This window comes from Halichoeres trimaculatus, unplaced genomic scaffold, assembly GCF_033239565.1.
Source record: "Halichoeres trimaculatus isolate MK-OKI-2021-1 unplaced genomic scaffold, fHalTri1.1 fHalTri1_scaffold_10, whole genome shotgun sequence".
NCBI classification, from domain to species: Eukaryota; Metazoa; Chordata; class Actinopteri; order Labriformes; family Labridae; genus Halichoeres; species Halichoeres trimaculatus.
The window spans coordinates 25,067,778-25,087,853 of record NW_027437187.1 but is presented as its reverse complement, the minus strand read 5'-3'; the positions used below and the strand labels follow the sequence as shown (position 1 = coordinate 25,087,853).

The following is a 20,076-nucleotide window of genomic DNA, read 5'->3' as shown; positions in this document are numbered from 1 at the left end:
GCTGTTTTAGATCTTTTTAACTGCCCTTTTCTGCTTAATTTTTTGTTGTTGTTGTTGTTGTTTTTTGCTTTTCTCTTTTTAACTGGTAGCCCTTTGAGATCTTTTGATGTAAAAGGCAATACAAATAAAATTTATTGTTATTATTATGATTATATGTGTGTCTGCAGGAAATAGCATGTCAACAGCTGTGTTAGGATAATACATTCTGTTGTGTTTGGTTGTATTTCGGTCAGTTTGAAGCCCACAGACCCAAACAGCTGATCAGTGCTCTGCAGGCAGAATAACACATCTAATAGTGCACATAAAAGCAGGCCCTCTAATGGCAAAGTGATGAAAAAATCTCAGTAAGAGTACAAAGGTGCTTCCATCAGACTCTTTGAAAAAGAGCTAAAATAAGTGTCAGACTTGATCTGGTCTGGTCTGCAGTAAAATTAGCTTGCCTGCTGTTTTTCCTATGAGGATAAGTGAAGGACAGCAGTGGTTATGGTGAAGTATTGCTTCGAAGGAGTGACCAGGATTAGGCCTTTTTATATCCAGGGCTTCAGATCCTGTTAGCTGCCTTCCCCTGCTGTTGATGCTTTCTGTGGTTTTCCAGAAAAGTCCCATGGTGACTTATTAGAGATGCTGCATTTCATCCTGCTCAGTGTGACATGAGCTCCTTATATACCAGCCCGTACTGTACCTACTGTATAACATGACGTGGGATCACTGCAGGGGCTTAAACCACTGCTGTGCAGTGGAGTTAATATTCCTCCTCCACCCACCCACCCACCTGCTCATCCTTCCCTCCCCTCTTTGAGCTCCCAAAGCAGTCAATTACAGAGACAAACTGTGATGGATAATGTTGCTAGTGACAAAAAGAAATGCCCCCTTTGTTCAATAATGACAAATGTTTTCCTCAAACAAATCCTCACTTGATTGTGTCTGCAGTGCCCTCCAAAAAGACACGTGTAATCTCTCGAGACTCAGGATTATTGATCCCAAAGGGCGGATATATTTCATCAAAGAACCACAATCAGTAACCACAGCTGCACGGACAATATAAAAGTCTTTAATCATAAATAATTAAATGAGATGATCATGGATGAGGTTGGCAGGGACAGACAAGTGTTTCTTTTCTTCTCATTTGTAAAACATTGTTGAATAGTTCGACAATCATGATAAGCCAGTTTGACAGATAGAGACTGTTGGGTGATTGACAGCCATGACAAAACATTTGAGGCAGAGACAACAGACAGTTTATCCTGGTTTACACTGTAAAACATCCATGAAGAACACCACAAACTGAGTCATCACCTCTTTATCTGTAACAAGACACAATGGTCAACATTTTCAAGTGGCACTGAGAGTTATACAGTCGTTGTAATGACCACCCAGGGTATATTTTACTGTGACTAGCTGTAAGTGTAAATAAATAAATAAATAAAAAACGAACTCAAATATTAGGGGAAAGGTTTGGCTTTTTTTTAAAGAACCACTATACAAGACACACAAAATCCATTCTGAGCATCCTAATTTTTTTGTACCTTCATGGCTAAAAGAGAAAAACAACAGTAACCAAGACTCCTATTTTTTTCTTCTTTGAACATATATTTTCCCCAATGAGAACCAAAGCATTCCCAAAATTACGTAAGCTGGGATTGAATTTCCATAAAAAAATCTAGAATATCTCTTTTGCTCTTATTTTAGCCTAAGTGCAAAACTTAGCTAACCAGCTGCTCCATGTGACTTTACATTTGGGAGTCATAAAAGTGGTATCAACCTGTTCCTTTCTCAGATCAAAACGAACATATGTGTATTCCCAGAACAATCAAACTTCTCTTACAAAATGTGGGATATATCAATCTGCTTAACTCACCCCCACTACATTCAGCTCACGTACTGCCTGACACAATTTTTTACAAATATCAAATCATGTGCCATGATGGCGTTTCAATGCAGAGGGCTTCACCTCAGACTGTGTTATTCATGCACCTTCTGCCCTATTGTCCCTGATGGACTAATCGAATAGGGCAAAGGCAATGACATTCATCATACACAGAAAGAACAACCACAAAGGGCAAAGAGGGGTTGACAAAAGAGGAAGAGACAGGCGGCACAACACGCTGTCAAAGCCAAAGGCCTCCGGTGAGGACTCACGCAGGGAAACTGAGGCAGCAGCAGGGAAAGGATGCGGACCTCAAGGAAAAGAGACACCATAAATATGACGTCTCTAGTGGGTTTTTGATCAAAATGGCGCTACAGTGCTGAAGGCAAACTGAATTTTTGTGTAATAATCCGTAAGCTACACAGTACAAAATAAACATTTCAGCCACTGTGACAGGTGAGCTGTGAAAATGTCGCACCATGAGCTGACGATAGCTTACAATTAAAAGACACAACCCTCTGGTGATGACGTGACAGGTAATGACAGTGCTTAAAGAAAACAGTCAGTCAACTGTAAGCTTGTTTTCAGGCATGGTGAAAAAAACCCTTATTTCAAAGCAGTTGGTCAGTCAGTACTACTCTCTAGATCTCTTTCTCTCTCTGTTTCTCTCTCTCTCTCTCTCACACACACACACACACACACACACACACACACACACACACACACACACACACACAGAGAGAGAGAGAGAGAGAGAGAGAGAGAGAGAGAGAGAGAGAGAGAAGTGTTTTGTGTTGAACGGAAAGAACATCTCTTGAATCTCAAGTGTCTGGAGTTGGCCTACTTCCATTCTCCTCTAAGGTCCTGGTGATTGGAAGATGCTGTACATTCATCAGAAAAGAGGACCGTCAAGGGTCTGGATAAGAAATGACCTTTGACCTGACTGACCACTGAGCTGTCTTTCTTTAAGGAGTACAATAATGAGGTTGGTGAAGTGTAAATTGTTTTTATTGTCAACAAATCCTATGGAAACAAAGGACAAATTGGTCCTACTGACAGATATAGATTTAGCTGCTATAGCTGAAGTGTAATGAAGGTTATTCCTCTGCCCTACAGACCTCAAACTAAAGCACAGAAATGAGTCACACTGCTGCACAGGGTGACATGCCCCTTCAAGAACTCAATATATTTAATATGTTCCATGAATGTGTCCTTTCTACCAGCCATGTAACAGCTAGAACCTGCCTGAACCTCATTTTTTCCTTTAGGTAAAGTTACAGGCTGAAACTGCCATTTTTTTCAAGCTGGGCGAAAAGAGCTCCAGTGATTGGTCAGACAGATAATTCCTCTCAATAATGCTCATTCCCATTTTGAGCAAGCTGGTATATATATGAGCAACTGCAATTTGTTTTAGTGGCCACTTCACAAAGCCACTTGATAGTCGTGTCTTTGATATCAATGAAGTTTCACCCTGCATCAATACTCCAGCTGAGAAGTCTGGCAGACACCGCGATTAAACCAATCTGTGATGATACAGTGAACAAAAGGAGGAACCTGGCATCAAAAGAAAGATGAGAGTGGCCATGAGGCAGATTTCTAATTTCATCTACTCTAATTTGCATTTTCTATGCATTCATTTCTTTCAGTTTACACTCTACAGACACTATATCTTCAAAACTCTTCTATGTGTTTTGATTTTGGTTGATTAGACCAGGTTATCAGCCTGGTGGGAATATAATGTTTTTTAATACCACTCTTCATCTTTGTTGAAGTCCCACATTTTATTGCATACACTGATTCCACTGTATGATTTTAAGTAGTGCAGTATTTTAAAATCAATATTCAAGGATTTTTTTTTCATTTTGAGAGACAAACCAGAGATGGGGTTTGTAAAATTAGCCATAGTGAGGCACCCATGACATTCACTTTGTATACTTCCTTAACGAAAGTTTTGTGTATTTTTTTCCCCTCATCAAATGCAATAGTATAAGTAAAATAGAAAAAATGATCTCAATGGTTGGGGTAAAATAACAGCCTTCTATGACAGGGCGCTCCTCTGGTGCCTTGGACTCAGAAACTGACAACACTGATAAATGCACAAGGTGTCTGAATCTACAGCTGAAGACAGAATTCAATAATTCGTTCCACTCCTGTGAAAAAGACATTACTAAAAACTGACGCTACTAAATTTAAGCCTTGACTTTTTCCCCACATAGATTTGGATCTTCTGTAGGGACAAACAAACTTGAAACCACACTCCCAAGCAGCCTGAAAGCATTTCTTACTGTGCTCCCATATATATTATAATCTGATCAACTCCACTAGCCAGAGGGGCACATGTGATATGGCTGAAAGCTTTGTTAGCACCAATACATTTAGGACCTGACGAGGGTTTTGTCTCACACTGAAACACAGTTGGCTTTAGTCTTTTATGGGGTTTGTTAACAATAAAATAAAACAAAATAGCCCTATGTTTACTAAATGACTCACGTAGATAAGAGCAACATTCACAATAGTTTGATACATTATGTATAAAATGACAAAATCTGGGATTACAATCAACCATAACAATTAATATGGCCGGGTCAAAGAATCACCTCCTCTATCATTCCTGGGGTGTTTAATATGTTTTCTTCATATGTCTTTTGGCAACTTTATATAGATTTATATAGTTTTTCTCAGTTTCACGCAATGTCACATTTGTGTTGTAGGAAACAAACTTTTTCAGAGAGTCATTTGATTAGTTGTGTGATTTACTCAGATACTTAGAGTAAGAGTGACTCAAGAGAAAAAGCTCAGGCTACAGAGAGAGCATGAGAGAGTATCATGAGCCATATGATGACATTTCATAACAAGTCTTGGGCACAAGTTAAGGGCTGATACCAGGTACACGCTGACACATCTGAGGCTTTTGAGGACAAACAGAAAAAAAGCTGCTTTTTGGAGAACTCTAAGAGTTCGCTTTCTCTCTTTCTCCATCTTTCTGTCTCAGCCTCACGATGAATCATTGATGATGTCTCAGAGACACAACTGAGCAGTGATTATTATTGCAGGGGGCTGCTGGGAATGTGCGTAAGTCCAGGACAGTTAGTTACAGAGTTGGCTCAGTCTACTGTCTCCTCCTGAGAAAGAAAGGCGACGATCCAGCACTGTGACTGAGAAGCCAAGATGGCTGTCACAAAATCCGTGGCTGCCAGTCCCAGGTTGGCTGCTTGTCCGCTCTGATGCCCATCTTGGTTTTTTTGCAAAGTTAAGAGTGATGATAGATGCTGTCTTGAGACCTCCACTCCGCATCCCTGCGCCACTGCGCCACCCACGACTCCAAGGAGTGTCCTCAGAGCCAAGGCAAGCTGTCCACATCTCAGCTCAAAGAGTGTTACAGCCTGAGACAGCTTTCAGTAGTGTGAGAGTCCCTGGGTGAATAAAACTACAGGATCCTGTGGAAACAAAGAATGGGCTTTCAAGCTTTTATGTGGCTCTTTTGATCTGATGTTCATTTTAGAGGAACAATCACAGAGATCATCGTGTTAATAGCTGAACAGGGAACTTACAGTACCTGAACTCCATTCAGTGGCTGCTAATCTGGAAAAGGAGGTAAAACCAAAATTCATTGCAGGTTGTTAAAAGATTTCTTTTGTTATAAAAAGCTTTAGTTCAGAAGTTTTTGTCTTAAAAATATCCACCTACTCCTCCCATGTGCAAGTTACCAAGTTCATCAGGGCAGAGAAAGTATGTCTTCGTTTGTACTTGTTAACAGTTTTCTTATTTGAGTGAAAATACAACTCTTAAGGGGAGAAAAGTCCACTCAGTAACAGCCCAGCCCAAAGGAAACAAAACAACCAAACTCTTTAACATCTTTTCCTTCTTTCATTCAGATGAAAGGCTGTGAACCACATCTCTCCGCACACACCTCAGTGCAGCCGTACTGTAACAGTACAGTGGAGGTTTCTCATTAAGATTCAGTCAAAATAAAGGTCAAATAAAACCAAGAGTGCTGCAGGCAGCCATGAAATTTCATGGAGTGATGGCTCAGCCACCAGGGATCATTTCCTCTCCCTGGTCTCAGCTGTTTCACTCCAACATGATAATTTTGGGATGTCTGTGCAGCAGCACTGAGATTATTTATAGGTGTTTACCTTTACGTGTGGACTTAGACTGACTGGCAGCCACTGTGGTCAGGTCTGCAGGTAGACCTACGTATACCCCACCATAGTTCCTAAGAGAAGAGGAGAACATTGTAGTGATTACATGACATAACATTTCAGTTCTCCTTTTAGAAAATGCACTTTATGTTACATTTAACTGCTGTATTATGTCTCTGAATGTGGTCAGTCACATGTGTTGAGCTATTAGGGACAACATAAAAGGGAATCGGGACATAAAACCCACACATAAGGAAATCAGCTCATGACTCTTTCTTGCAGCATGGCAAGAGACATCACTTCTTCAAGTACTTTGTGTTTTTTTGTTTAATTTGGCTGCAGCACCATCTGACACATAACACTATACTTAATACATCTGCTTTTCTCAGTGAGACATGTAACCGTATCTGCCACATACATTATAAAGCATTTAAATACTGATAGGGATTCATTACCGTCTTTTCTCATCGTCCGCCAAGGGATCTTCTGCCCTGATTGAGAGAAGAAGCACAGGTCAGGTCAGGACTTCAAAAGCTTAACCAACTGATGGGACTCAGGAAACGCTGACTGACTGGAGAGGAGTGATTAGGTTGCTGAGAATCATTTAAGATCTGCAGAATTAGCCCTACAGGGAACATTGCTAGATCTGCTTCTGGAGTTATGAACAACAAATAATTTCACTTACCTGCCTGTTTACATGAAACCGAGCGACTGAACAGCTAGTTTCCAATGACCTCACCTTTTTAATGTTGTTGTTAGTTTGCTTTTTGTGGTCTGACTAAAAGCTGGTCCATCTAACTCACGGTTTCTCTTCTAGAGTGTGTTATTGAATTACTCCCTTAATTTTGTGTTGCACAGCTAGTAATTTGTGTGTGTGTGTGTGTGTGTGTGTGTGTGTGTGTGTGTGTGTGTGTGTGTGTGTGTGTGTGTGTGTGTGTGTGTGTATGTGTGTGTGTGTGTGTGTGTGTGTGTGTGTGTGTGTGTGTGTGTGTGTGTGTGTGTGCGTACGTGTTTTGCTGTGTGGTACAGTCCCAGGAAGCTGTGATTAGTTTCAGTGAGTCAGTAGTGTGCTGCTATCAGCTCTCGTGGGTCCTGTGCTGGTGACGGCTCAGATGGTTATCAATGGGTAAACAGACATACATTTGCAACACACACACACAGACACACACACACACACTCTCTCTCTCTCTCTCTCTCTCTCTCTCTGATTCCCAGAAATGCTGCCCCTCCTATAGCTCTAACAGACATTAGCCTTCAGTGGTGGTTGACATCTTGTCTTATGACATTGACAGAATAACCGTTGGTCAGTAATAACATATTCTCACTGAAATAGTGTTTCAACAAAACAAGACTCAGTGGAGACTGTTTCCCGGTCGGGTTTCTAATTCACTGAATTTAAAAATGGATTTTCTGGGGCTGGGATGGAACAATAGTTTCAGGTTTTTTTTCCACAAATACTGGCAGTGAGTGTTTTTAAGTAGAGAAGAACATTATTTTGCAAAACATAACCAATTGGTATATAGGAAATGATCAGCTAAGAGAGACTAGGTGCTATTTTGTCCAGAGGGGGAGCTAAAATCAACACAAACCAAAAGGAGCTTGTGTGCACTGATGTACTTATTGTTACTATGAAAGTTTCATCAGTTTCTTATATGGACTTTTATAGTACTTAGCTGTAAAATGATTAATGTGTTTTTCAACATCTTAAGTTGAATAAAACTATTGTTGTGCTATTTAGCTATAAAAAAATAGAAAATCAAAATGTTTACCTTTGTTCACTGTGTAAATGGATCTACAATGCTCTTTTGTGAAGTTGTGTGAATGCATAAAGCCTGTAGACTGCTCATAATAAACTTCATGCATTCTTTGAAAGGAAGAAGTGATGTACTCACACATCTTTGGAGGCTTCTGCTGGCCCTGAAAGCAAATGAAGAAATGAGAATTATGCTTCACTGTGAATAGTACTGGAGGAAAGTAAATGCTCAACAAAAATTTCAAGTTTAAAAAAAAGTTTTCTCAGCTCATGGCCTCACAATCATGATTTACAAAGGCTCTCAATGAACAGCCAGAGAATGAAAGGGAAGACTACAGCCTTAACAAAGACACAACAGCAGTGGCTTTAATGTCACACTTTAAAACTCATTATCTGTCTTTACAGCATCTGGCTTCGTGTATCAAGACTTGTTTTGTGAAATTAACCATTAACCAACATTTCAGATGTCAGGGGAAGCACTCTTCAAGTTTCTGTGGTCAGTTTCATTCCTCCATGAAATCGGGCAGGTCATAACAGGCATCATGCCAGGTTTCACAATAGCAGAGTCTACATCAGATTGCCATTATTTATGCCCAGATGTAGATAAACAAAATTACATAACCATTATCTAACCACAAGATTCTTCACTTAGAAAAACTAGGAAACTGTACAAGCCTTATTTTACATAGAATATGTTCACACTCAGTATTTAACTCTTCTGCAGCAAAAGGTTTGAATATGCTGTCTTGACATGTATTCAAATTATGATCCTCAGATATTTCTATGTGGTATCCACGGTATGTTTCAAGTAAATCGGCATTTGCACCAACTTGGTTATTGCAATGGGTAAAATGTCAGATTATATAATTTAGAAAACATTTAACCTTAAATTTAATCGCACAAGATGTCTTCTCCTCTGTTTGCTTTTGACTGACCAGATCCACCTAACCCCAGTAAATCTTGACATATTTGCTAATCTGAAAGCCTGTGAGACTTAAAACTGATTGACATCACAGACTTCGGTGTACACTGAATTCAGCACAGACCCAAATTTTCATTTTTTTAATCAAAAATGTTTGGTCTTATGTCAGTTTACTAAAATGAAATAAAAGAGTGGTTACACATCTCCCAGCCTTGGCATCTATCAACCATTGTTTGACAACAAGTCAGCCTCAATATTCAAAAATCAATACCACTTTGTTTAGAGCTACATTTCTGCTTCAGAGAACCTGTAAAACCACAGAGAACACAAAAAACAATTCATTCATTCATTCTGTTTGCCCAGGGTGTGGTGGCAGAGGACACAGAAAATCAGTCCCAGCTTTGTTCAGCCCAACAACACTGACACCCCTACTGAGAGGATCTCAAGTTGTTTCCAGGCAATATTACACACATCAACACCTTTCAGGGCATTGAAGGTCAGTCCATGGGTTCCCCCAGTCGGACTCCTCCAAAAAAAAGCTCCCCAATCGGTGTCCTGTCCTGATTAGAAGCATTTTCCATCTCTGAGGCTGAGCCAGCCACCCTGCTGCAGAAACTGATTCCAGCAACAGGTATCTGAAACCTCTTTGTCATTGTCACCACCAAAGACAATTTACTCTTTCCTCAGCCAGTCTGACTGATCCTCTGTTCTGCTTTTTCTTTTTTTTCCCTGTGCAAACAATTATCTAGGAGGCACCGATTCCCTAGCACCTGCCTCAAATACATCTTTAACTTTCGAAAGTGCCTTCTTGAAGTCACACTTTGGCTAAGAAATTTAATTACATTATCTTCAAAAAGGCAGAGATACCACCATGATTCACAAAGTAGAAACCATCTTCTCTCTTAGAATAGGCTTTGGGATCCTGTCCATGAAAGATTTAAATACAAACCTTTCAAAAGCTTATATCAACTTGGAAATTTGTGCAGCAGAACTATCACTTTTGTTTCACAAGGACCTGATAACTTATACTATCTTGTGAGTGCAAAAACTCTTTAAGTACTTCCAAGGACTCCTTAGGAGTCACGTACTTATATCATTTATTTATATTTCATCCATTCATTCATTTTCTTAACTGCTAATCCTGTTCTCGGTCGCGGGTGGCTGGAGCCTATCCCAGCTGTTAGAGGCAGGGTACACCGTGGACTGGTCGCCAGTCAGTCACAGGGCTGACATATAGACAGACAACCTTTCATGCACACACTCGCATCTATGGACAATTAAGAGTGACCAATTAACCTGATGAGTTTGTTTTTGGACTGTGGGAGGAAGCTGGAGAGAACCCACGCAAGCATAGGGATGGGTACCGAATAAGATACTTTTATAGGTACCGACCAAATTCTGTCAAAAGTACCAGGTACAAATTTATATTGAATTATAAGGTACCATGTTTAGGTATCTCGATACATCCTTAAGAGTTTGAGAAAGTGGAAGAGTAGGCGGGACATGAACACAGCATTGCAAGATTACATACTGGGGAATAAATATGTTAAGTTGAAAAAAAATATTCATTTTATTATCAAACAAATTGATATTTTTTACCACATAAACACAAAAAAGTACTGAAAATTGGTATCCTTGAGTACCTGTACTGATTGCCAAGTACCGGGTATCAGTAGCGTATGATTTCAAATGTGAAAGGTACCCATCCCTACGCACGCTTGGGGGGACAACATGCAAACTCCACACAGGAAGGCCCACCGGCCTCTCCGGCCTTTCCCACCAGTTTGATTTCCAGTTTGTGCCAAGCTTGTGCCAAGCTGGGAATCAAACCAGTGACTTGATGGCTGTGAGGATGTGGCCCTGGCTGTTGCGCCACCACGCAGCCCTTATTTATATTTGTTTTTATTATTATTATTGTATCTCAAATAACACAGAGATAGATAGATAGATAGATAGATAGATAGATAGATAGATAGATAGATAGATAGATAGATAGATAGATAGATAGATAGATAGATAGATAGATAGATAGATAGATAGATAGATAGACAGACAGAAAGAAAGAAAGAAAGAAAGAAAGAAAGAAAGAAAGAAAGAAAGAAAGAAAGAAAGAAGGGGTTTTTAGGGTTTGCTAATTAGGGGTGTAACAGAATTCCATCATTTCAGACAGAGAGCTGTCAGCTGCTTCATAAACACACATAGTGTTGGGAAGGGTGCGTTCGACTTGTTCTCCCAGCCTTTGTTCTCCCTGCATTTGACTTGTTCTTCCGGCCATATTTGGGATTCATCAACAGTTGTGAAATATTAAAATTGCCCATTTGAAGTCATCCCTCTGAGGGGTCACGGGGAACACACTGCAAACGAAGTGAAAGCCCTGTGTGTAAAGTGCCTCCAATCAGAACTGTTGTGTTCATCCTAACACTGTTACATTCTTTCATGTCCCCTAGCATCTCATTTTCCACTGAGCCACAGGCAGTCTATCTGCACTTTGATTTAAGGTCATGTGAGATCATAACACATACAATCTGAGGATGATCTAAGTTCCTGCTCGATGGTACAGTATGGTATCCATAACAGCAGGGCCAACAAAGGCTCCAATTCTGCTCTGAAATAGCTTTTTCCATGCTATACTGCGTAGTACCGCGGTGGAAATGGGGCTTGAAGAGACACTGTAAGAGTAACATAAAATACTATACAAGTGGAGAATCTACATTACACAGAAATATAGCCAATTTCATCCTTGTAACAGTAATGCCAGGTTTCCTTTCACAGACACAGTCAGAGTCTACCACATCACACAGAGGCCTATTCAGAACTCTGACAAAAGCTCATTCATATCCAAGGGTGCACATCTGGGTGAATAAGACTAAGGATGAGCAATGTGATACAGAGTGTGCTGAGGCGGTCACTACAGCTTGAAATTACACATTCTTCTTCTATGACATGATTTAAAGGCTTTCTGAATGACTTTATAGTTTCCTGAGTGTGGAGGAACAATGCAAAAACAGGTTTCTCTAACTCCTTTACTAAACATCTATACTCAGTGTATGTAACACTAAAAAGCTACCTTGTGGTCACACATACCTCCAAATGCATTGCAGATTTTTTATGATCAGATTATCTGTCTGAAAGAAGGGTAGTCAGCTGTCAGTCTGTCTGAATCCAGTATAAGTCACAAGGCTTGCCACCTTCATGTTAACAGCACATGGATCAAACATTATAATCAATGATGTCTGTTATTATAGTCAGCTTTTATTTATTATATTGCTTTCTCATATTCTGAGAAGTTGTACTTTGATGTTAAAGGATAGAGATGGTATGGACACAAAGATTGACTGCTCTGTCAGTGGACGTGACTCCTGCAGGGCAGTGTGAACTGCTTTAGCTGAGCAAATCACAAATACTTATGAAAGAGTCCCTGTTTTTTCTTAAACTGTTAGTGTTTTCTTCAGACTGTGATCATACAAACTGAACTGGTCTTAAGATGTCGGATGTTTCATCAGTCCATACGTTTACATGTACCAGTTGTCCGACCAAGGTCACAGCTGAATTGTAAAGTCCCTGCAGGGGATCTAGTCTGATCTGCGTATACATGCAGAAAAGAAAATCAGACTTCTGGCTGAGAACGTCTCACTGCGCAACGGTAGCTGACGCTGTGTCTAGTTTAGGCCCTGTTTACACACCAACGTTTCATCTGAAAAAGCTACAACGCAGTGAAAAAAATCTGCATTTACAAGGAAACGCCAAGGGACTGAACACGCTGTAGTAAGCATGCCAAGCCTGTAGTCGGCGCTGTAACTGTCTTGTCCAGAAGCCGCTTTTGGGAGATTTCAACCAAAGTAGAGTTGAACCAATCATCTGGTGTATTGGTGAATACTAAGTGCAGAAGTGGAGCAACAGATGCACATTTTGTTGAAAGACACTCAGCAGATACAGCAGATTGAGCAACAAAAGCACAACACGATAGTTCACGACGATCGTAACAATGGTACTGTTGTCCTGTTGTATGCACCCCCACGGAGCGGAGTGTGACGTCAGCATTTCCACTGAAAACGGTGGCTAACTGTTTAAACGGCAATGGTGTCGGCAGCATTTCAGATAAATCCCACTCTGGAGGCTGTTTTCAAAAGTTTGTGTTTTAGGTCGGCTGAAACGCCATTTCTGTGTATGCGTGAGGCTGAAACGCAACAAAACTTTTGCGTTTCACCCTAAAACCGTTGTCCTGTAAACGGCTCCTTAAACAAATCACCGCTTTGTGTTTTTCTTCCATCCATGAATGAAGGTTGATTCCTTCTCTTCCCAAAAGTGAAAGTGCAGTGGTCCTATAAAATTTGCTTGGGCTGTACACCAAGGCGTACCAAGACCTGCCAAGTTCTTTTGAATCAGACAGCAATCGCATTATCTATGTGTGTCAATCATGCTATGCTTAGCCCATTCTTGGTCTAGCTAAGCTTTTTACATGCATTCGAATAGTCCGATCTTGTGTTGACTAAGCTCATGGTCCAATTTCTGAAGCTGCATGTAAATGTGCTGACTGAGTCACATGTTTAGAGGAGGGACTGAGATGTCACACAGCTCTGAGATTTGATCCCTAATAGACAGACAATTGCTTCTAAAACATGAGGTGAGTGTTTTTGGCATTACTTGTGGGCAGCTAGAGGAGCTTTTAAACATCATCCATCTTTACAAACATACAATGGGGTACATTTGTAAACCATTTTGAGGTGAAGCAACACTCCATCAGTGTTCTGCACACTTCTCAAAAGGTTACAACTGTTAGTCACATGTCTGTATGCAGCTCAGGAACCCAAAACAACAGGGTATCAACATTATGACAAAACCAGCATTGTAATGAACTGACAGACAATCTGAGCATCAATCTGTGGTATCCCAAAAAAATGTTATTAAAACGGTGTCCTTGTGACTCCGCTGTGGTATCAGCAGGTATGGACAAATAGGCCCAGCCACTCGTGCACATTTGTCAAAGTGACAGCATGTCACGCGTCTTTGATACTGTTCTGAACATTGACCTCTGAGACACGGGAAAAACACAAATAAGACTCGATGCGGTGAAAGGAACACAGCTGCTGTGTTGTCCTTCATGTGCAAAAACAACTCATAAGATGTTGTTTGCAAACAGCGTGGCCTCAAAGCAGATCAAATTTGAAGTAGAACACAACATTTCCCAGTAGCTGTCTGCAGCTTTAATAACATGCCTGGAAAACGCTGATGAGATACCTGCAAGCACACACACACACCATATTGCTTTAATGGGCAGTGTGCTGAGCTAATCCTGCAAATACTTTAATCTAATTATTACCTTAATTTAACTGGTGCTCAGAGGTTTGCTTCATGTTATTTGAAACAGGTAGCAGCCTAAGTCAACTGAGAGGTGTTATCTGAGGACAATCAGGATGGGCATCAGTAAAAAAAAACAAGAAGTGTGTGATATTTTCTGCATTCTAATGTGTCCTCTTGGCTTTATGAATGAAACCTGGCCATTGATGGAGTATTTCAAAGCTGCACAACCAGCAACAGTCATGAGGGGAGACAAAAGACAGTGAAATGCCACTGAGACTGCTTGCTTTTCATCCCAAAAATCCATGGAAACCAGAGACACAAAAGCCACAAAAAGAAAGAACACACGCATAAAAAAATCACAAGTGACCTATCTACTTCACAAGCAGAGGCGTAATTGTTGTAATTACAGAACCAGAGTCATTATATGTGTCAAAGAAGCCTATTTCTGGGGATACTACAGGGGTGTCCTTTGCCATCATATGGGAGACCCTTCAGGATCGACAGAGGAGGCGCAAACACGTATACACACACTAAACGGAGTGAGAGCCTCCATCTCCCAAACTGGTGAGCACTAAATGAAGAAAAAAACCTCTTCACAGATATTTTATAATACTAGCAGGAACATTTTTACATGTCTATAAACTGATGAATGAAAAAATGACATCAAAAGCATCACAAACACACACTGGAAATCCACACACACATGGACACATCTGGGGACGCACACTGAATGCAAGGATAACCGTGCCACTCTTCATTTACATTCTGCAGATACAGTGACAACTCTTTTCCCTGTGTTACCCATTCACTCCCTCTCACAAAACACACACAAACACAAACATACACAGATTTACACACATGATTCCAGTGGAATCACTTACCCCCTCCTGAGGTGCTGGTGGCTGAGGAATTGCCACAACCCATTTTGCATCGATGCAGCCACCGTCCAAGCAAAGCAGAGATGTTTAAGGAGAAGCAGAAGGAGGGAAAGGAGGGAAAGAGGAACACCCCAAACACATGGAAAGATAGGGGAGAAAAAGAGAAGGAGGGAGAAATGAGGGAAGGTCAGACAAACATCTCCCACTGTAACATGGGGGTTTCCTCTGGTTGTGTCCCCCCCTCCCCTCTCGTCTCTTCAGCCTCCCTCTTCCCTGCTATGCAATGGAGAGCTACAAGAGCGAAGTGAAAGCATGGAGAGAGAGGCTTTTATACATGGCACACACTCACACACACACAGAAACACACACACACAACAGCAGAGTTAATGAGAGAGAGAGGGAGATGCTATACCCTTATATGATTTGCTCTTTTCCTCCACCCTGACATGGTTGCCTGGGAAACCGGGGAAAGGAGGCGGAGGGTGGGGTTGGACTCAGCCAATAGGGAGCCTTCTTTTTACATAAAGGTGGAAAAAATAAATGCATTTAAGAGGTATCAATTCATCAGCCTATGTGTTTGTGTCATCCTGTAACATCCTTAAACTGTCTCTGTGAGCTGAAACAAAGGTGACTTTTGTTTATGTTTTCTTCAAACATTGAGCCCGTTTGTGCTTTTAACAAGCAATAAAAGAACAGAAAGTCTTTTCACAAACAAGGAGTCAAACGCCACATGAATCACGACACACGTCCTCCCCTTGATTCAATGGTCATACCGATTTCTGCTGGAATAAGTGCAGTGATATGAGTGCAGCTTACACAGCAGGATGCATTACATTAGCACTCTCTACAAGAGAAATTCATTCTCACATTCGGTCCTTGGTGTTATCTTTTAAGAAGTCTGTCTGGCAGTGAGTCAAGATGAGAAGTTTTCTGAGACAAAATGTTCTGATAGGGCCTTGAAGAGGAAATCAAACCAGAGTTTCTTCTCTATTCTTGTGCTTCAGAGTTAAACTGGCTTCAACAGGTCCTGTTATGGGCAGTCATAGTTAAAACATGTTGGCTTACTTTCATAACATCCTGTAACATTACACATAATCTCATCAATAAATATGTCAGAAGATTACCCATACATTACTTACATTGGACTCCATTCTAATGGATTACCCTCCAACAAACATGAAAGGTGAAACCTTTTCCTGTCATGTGTTGCCCTTTTTGTTGTGTGTATGTGTATCATATCTGTCTTACAATTCTTGTCTTGGATGTTTTCTGTTGTATTTTGCAGTTTTTATCCTACGTGTGACTGGATTAGTTTCATCTCCCGCCCTTGTGTGTTTTCCTCCTGTTTGATTGCACTCATTAGTTCCCTGTGTCTTGTCCCACACCTGCTGTTATTCTTCTCCTTTGGAGGATTTCTAGTGTAGGCCATGTCCACATGTAGCTGGGTATCTGGGAAACCACATTTATTTTTATATGTTCAAGCCTGTAATCCACACGAAACCGCATTTTTGCATCAGTAAAGACAATGTTTTCTGAACACTCTGGAAAAAGTGAAGCTTTTGGATACGTCCAGTTTCATGGTTTGTTAATTGTTATTTTTTAAACAATATATTTAGTTAGCAATTTGGTCCTCCTCTTTGTTTCCACAAATTCTGACATTTCCATCTTTTGCACAGACAAGAACTTTGGTTTCTAATGACTTGGTCTCCAACTGTGACTGTTTTCATTATTTTTGTTTTGTGAATGTTCATGTGTTCTGTTTGCTTATATGTGCAGTTACAGTAAATATAAAACAACACCAGGTGCTCACTTAGCTTTGTAATGTCTAGACTACACAATGGCAAAAACACACTGATTGGTCCTAGGATTTGAGTACACACTTAGTCAAAAGTATTGACTGACCTCTCAAAGTTATTTTACCATATAACTAACCCTGACCTGGGATTAAGCTTGTGATCCTCTGACAGAGAGATAACTGACTCTACCACTCAATGCAGTGGTTGCTGGTTTGAATCCTGGCCATGAACCTTTTTCAGTAAGTCTTCACTCTCTTCTACCTTGTGTTTCCTGTCTCTTTTCAGCTGTTTTATCAAAAAAGGTAAATAATAATAATAATAATAATAATAATAATAATAATAATAATAATAATAATAATAATAATAATAATAATAATAATAATAATAATAATAAATCAATAAATAAAAAACTTGTAATAACAAAACCCAGAGAACTCCACTGAAGCCTACAAAAATAAATATTGTGTCATACTTTCTATTCATCACGACAGTCTAAAAATGACAGTTACATTTTCTTTTTGGGATAAACGTTTTTTTGTTTTATATTCTCTTCATTTAATGAGTATTGCTCATTAGATTCTCAGCAATTTCAGTGGAATGCAAAATAAGAGAAGCCATCATCTGTCATCAGACAACTATCCATCTCTGTATTAGCATAAACCTGCCTGTAAATGCAGCTTTTAGAGGCTGTTTCTCCTCTCAAACTCCATTCTGTGTTTCAAGTTGCAAATCAGAGTGTAAACATGACCAGATTAAGGATGAGATTTTTTGGGCTAACCTCCAAATACTACAGGCTACACCAGAAGCCCTGCATGTTTGACTGTTGCTCCCAGAGGCTAAATCATCATCTGACAAAAGCGGATGAGTCCTGGGCAATAAGCATCACCTCACAGCCAGAGAGTATTTGCACTTACAAGGTTTGGCTGCTATTACAAAACGGCTAACATACTCGTTAGTTCCGGCTCCACGCCAATCAAGCACACAGTCAGGGGTCTTTGGTTGGAGTTATGCTCAGTTTCAGCTCAGTACCAGTTATATTTTATTTGGTGAAAAGCAGAGAATGGATATTAGCCAGGCATCAGTGAACAAGAAGGGTCATTTTCTAGTATTTTGCATTAAGCCCCATGAATTGGATAATCCAGCACAGCTGTTGTCATTTATCTGAATTTCTCATGATATTTTGAAATGTCAATTCAAATTTACACCAGGATGAAGACAGATTGACTCAGAATTTTTAGCTCAGCTTTAATTTTATTTTGTTAAAATGTAACAGTTTTAAGGAGTAAGATACTTCTGTTTTTTTTCTTTGTCCTTCTGTTAAGGGCCACTTCATAACAACAGTGACCCAATGAAAATAGGGCAAATTCCTAGATCTGTAAGTGTTAACCCTGCACAGAGGTTAATGTGCTCAGTTGGGTGAACGATTTTGGTAAGTGACCTTTTGTGATAAACCATATGCTGGTTTTTGTCAAAATAGATGATAATGAAATTTGTCAGACATAAATGACTTCCGTCAACAATAAAATACCAAAAACTAAACAACAGTATCAACATTACAAGTGTTTGCATCCTGATTTAAGACATTACAGTAACCAATGCCTGCTGCCTTTAACCCTGTGAGCATTTTAGCACTTTAGCATGTTGATGTTATAGTGTAGCAGAATCTTTGGCCACATATGTTGCCTCCAGTTTCCAAAAACTGTTAAGTGCAAGAAATTGACTTGTAAGACAGAGAAACATTATGTTTGTTGTTGGCTGCAATGTATAGTCCCTGTCACAATATTCTGCACCCCCGCCATTTTTTCCCCACTTCCCCTTGAGAGTTTATTTCCATGGTCAGCTGAATCATTGCTTTGTTTAATCCAGGTTGGTCCCAGTGACATCAAGCTTCTCTTTTTATAGGCCAGACTTCGCCAAGCCAGCAAACACAATTAATTACCAAAGTCAGTCCTGAAAGGCCTTATCTAATTTAGAGCCTCAACTTTACCAATTAAACAGCTGAGGTCCACTGGGGAGGAAGGAATGTGCTCCGGCTCAGGCTGCTGGGGAGCTTGATGAGGTGGCTTGTCACTGCCGGTCTAAATTATCAGGACACAACACAAAACAAGAAGACATGACCATCTTGAGTTTAATAAGACTGTTACCAGGAACATAAAATGTATTGGATTGAGGAGTATCACAGCTACAGTGTCACATTATGTGCTTAATCACCTTTTGAGTGAAACTATGCAAAAATAATAGCTCCAATCTCCAATTAAGGTCACATATTCATTGGAAAGATACAGTGTCGAATGTGTCTTCTTTGGTGAGCTAGAGTATGCCACACTATGAAGACATGCAGTTTTCAATACACTGCTTTGAAAGTGTCATGCAGAAAGCCATGCCTTTTTACATGCGTCAGCATAATTTTCTTATTAGTTACACATTGTATCAAACAATTGTTGGTGATTATTTAAAATGTGGTGAGTGCAACCTAAATTTGACATGAATGTGTAAGAGAAAACATGACATTAAAAAACATTGTCAGTCACAGTAGCTTACACTTTAGGAGTTCAACAGCATCATTACAGCTCACTTCACGTTGGAATCTCTTGAGAAAGAGATGGGTTTTTTTTTTTTTTTTTTTTTTTCAGAAATGAGCAGCCTCTTCAGGAGGTGTGAGGTAAACAAGAGAGTCTGTGGCTCCAACAGTATATGATCAGCCTGCAATAAGGCAAAATAACCGAGACAAAATAAGACAAGGTGAAAACTCCATTGAACTACGACAGTGAATTTCACAAACATTGGGTCTATTGACTTTGAAGGTGATATATTCAAGATCATAGATCAAGTTGGTAGGCCTATAATTTTCTGATTCTAGCTTCAATATATTCAATAAACTTTAAATAAACCACATATAAGATTTCCTGTTCTATAACTTAAGTTTTTCTTGATGTAATTTTTGATAATGTCCACTTTTGTAAAAGTTAAAATGTCTTTACTACACAATAGAACAGTTTAACATTTTCATATCGTGTATATAAAGCTTATAGATATAAACCACTTCTGTTATAGTTTTAATGAATATTAAAAGTTTTCTGATCGCAAAAAGCCTCATGAAATCTTATGACACATTGCAAGAGTTACAACAACACAATTAACAAGGCAATTATTTACCTCTGCAATTTTGAAACTCTCCACACGGGGTCACTATTGGTGAATAAATTGCAAAGGGGGTCTCTAAACCAATGTTTTGAACGGCTTGTTGCAGCATAACGACCCGACGAAGCCTCTTTGGAAATTAATAGCGTCTCTTTTTTATGGAGAAGAAGAAAAAGAAGAGGACTTTGTTTCCAAGGAAAGGATATTTGAGGTTCACTGGTTACATTTGTTTTTAAGGTTGGTGAGCTCAGACTCACCAGTTCCATGCTCCATTCT

At 39.8% G+C, this 20,076-nt stretch overlaps 1 protein-coding gene and 1 long non-coding RNA gene across 3 annotated transcripts; both read right to left on the bottom strand.

The window, feature by feature from the left end:
- Positions 1 to 1,035: 1,035 nt before the first annotated feature.
- c25h12orf75 (chromosome 25 C12orf75 homolog) lies at positions 1,036 to 16,951 on the bottom strand. 2 transcript variants are annotated; one of them, XM_074677956.1, is made up of 6 exons: positions 14,867 to 16,935; positions 7,902 to 7,926; positions 6,465 to 6,500; positions 6,004 to 6,083; positions 5,424 to 5,449; positions 1,036 to 5,304 (listed from the first exon to the last, which is right to left on the bottom strand). In XM_074677956.1, the coding sequence occupies exons 1-5, from the start codon at positions 14,907 to 14,909 to the stop codon at positions 5,445 to 5,447; spliced, it is 189 nt and encodes a 62-aa protein (XP_074534057.1). In that variant the 5' UTR covers positions 14,910 to 16,935; the 3' UTR covers positions 1,036 to 5,304; positions 5,424 to 5,444. The 2 variants fall into 2 exon arrangements, 1 of the variants encoding a protein (XP_074534057.1); XR_012598900.1 differs by having other exon boundaries at positions 5,424 to 6,083; positions 14,867 to 16,951.
- Positions 16,952 to 17,209: 258 nt separating this feature from the next.
- On the bottom strand, positions 17,210 to 20,051 carry LOC141797152 (uncharacterized). The gene is made up of 3 exons (XR_012598925.1): positions 19,816 to 20,051; positions 19,201 to 19,362; positions 17,210 to 18,737 (listed from the first exon to the last, which is right to left on the bottom strand). It is a non-coding gene; the product is annotated as an uncharacterized LOC141797152 (long non-coding RNA).
- Between the last annotated feature and the right edge of the window lie 25 nt (positions 20,052 to 20,076).

Coding starts and splice junctions, on each gene's coding strand:
- c25h12orf75 (XM_074677956.1), bottom strand. CDS start 14,909: ATGGGTTGTGGCAATTCCTCAGCCACCAGCACCTCAGGAGGGG. Junction 7,927..14,866: donor CACCAGCACCTCAGGAGGGG/GTAAGTGATTCC, acceptor ATTTGCTTTCAG/GGCCAGCAGAAGCCTCCAAA. Junction 6,084..6,464: donor GCGGACGATGAGAAAAGACG/GTAATGAATCCC, acceptor CTCTTCTCTTAG/GAACTATGGTGGGGTATACG.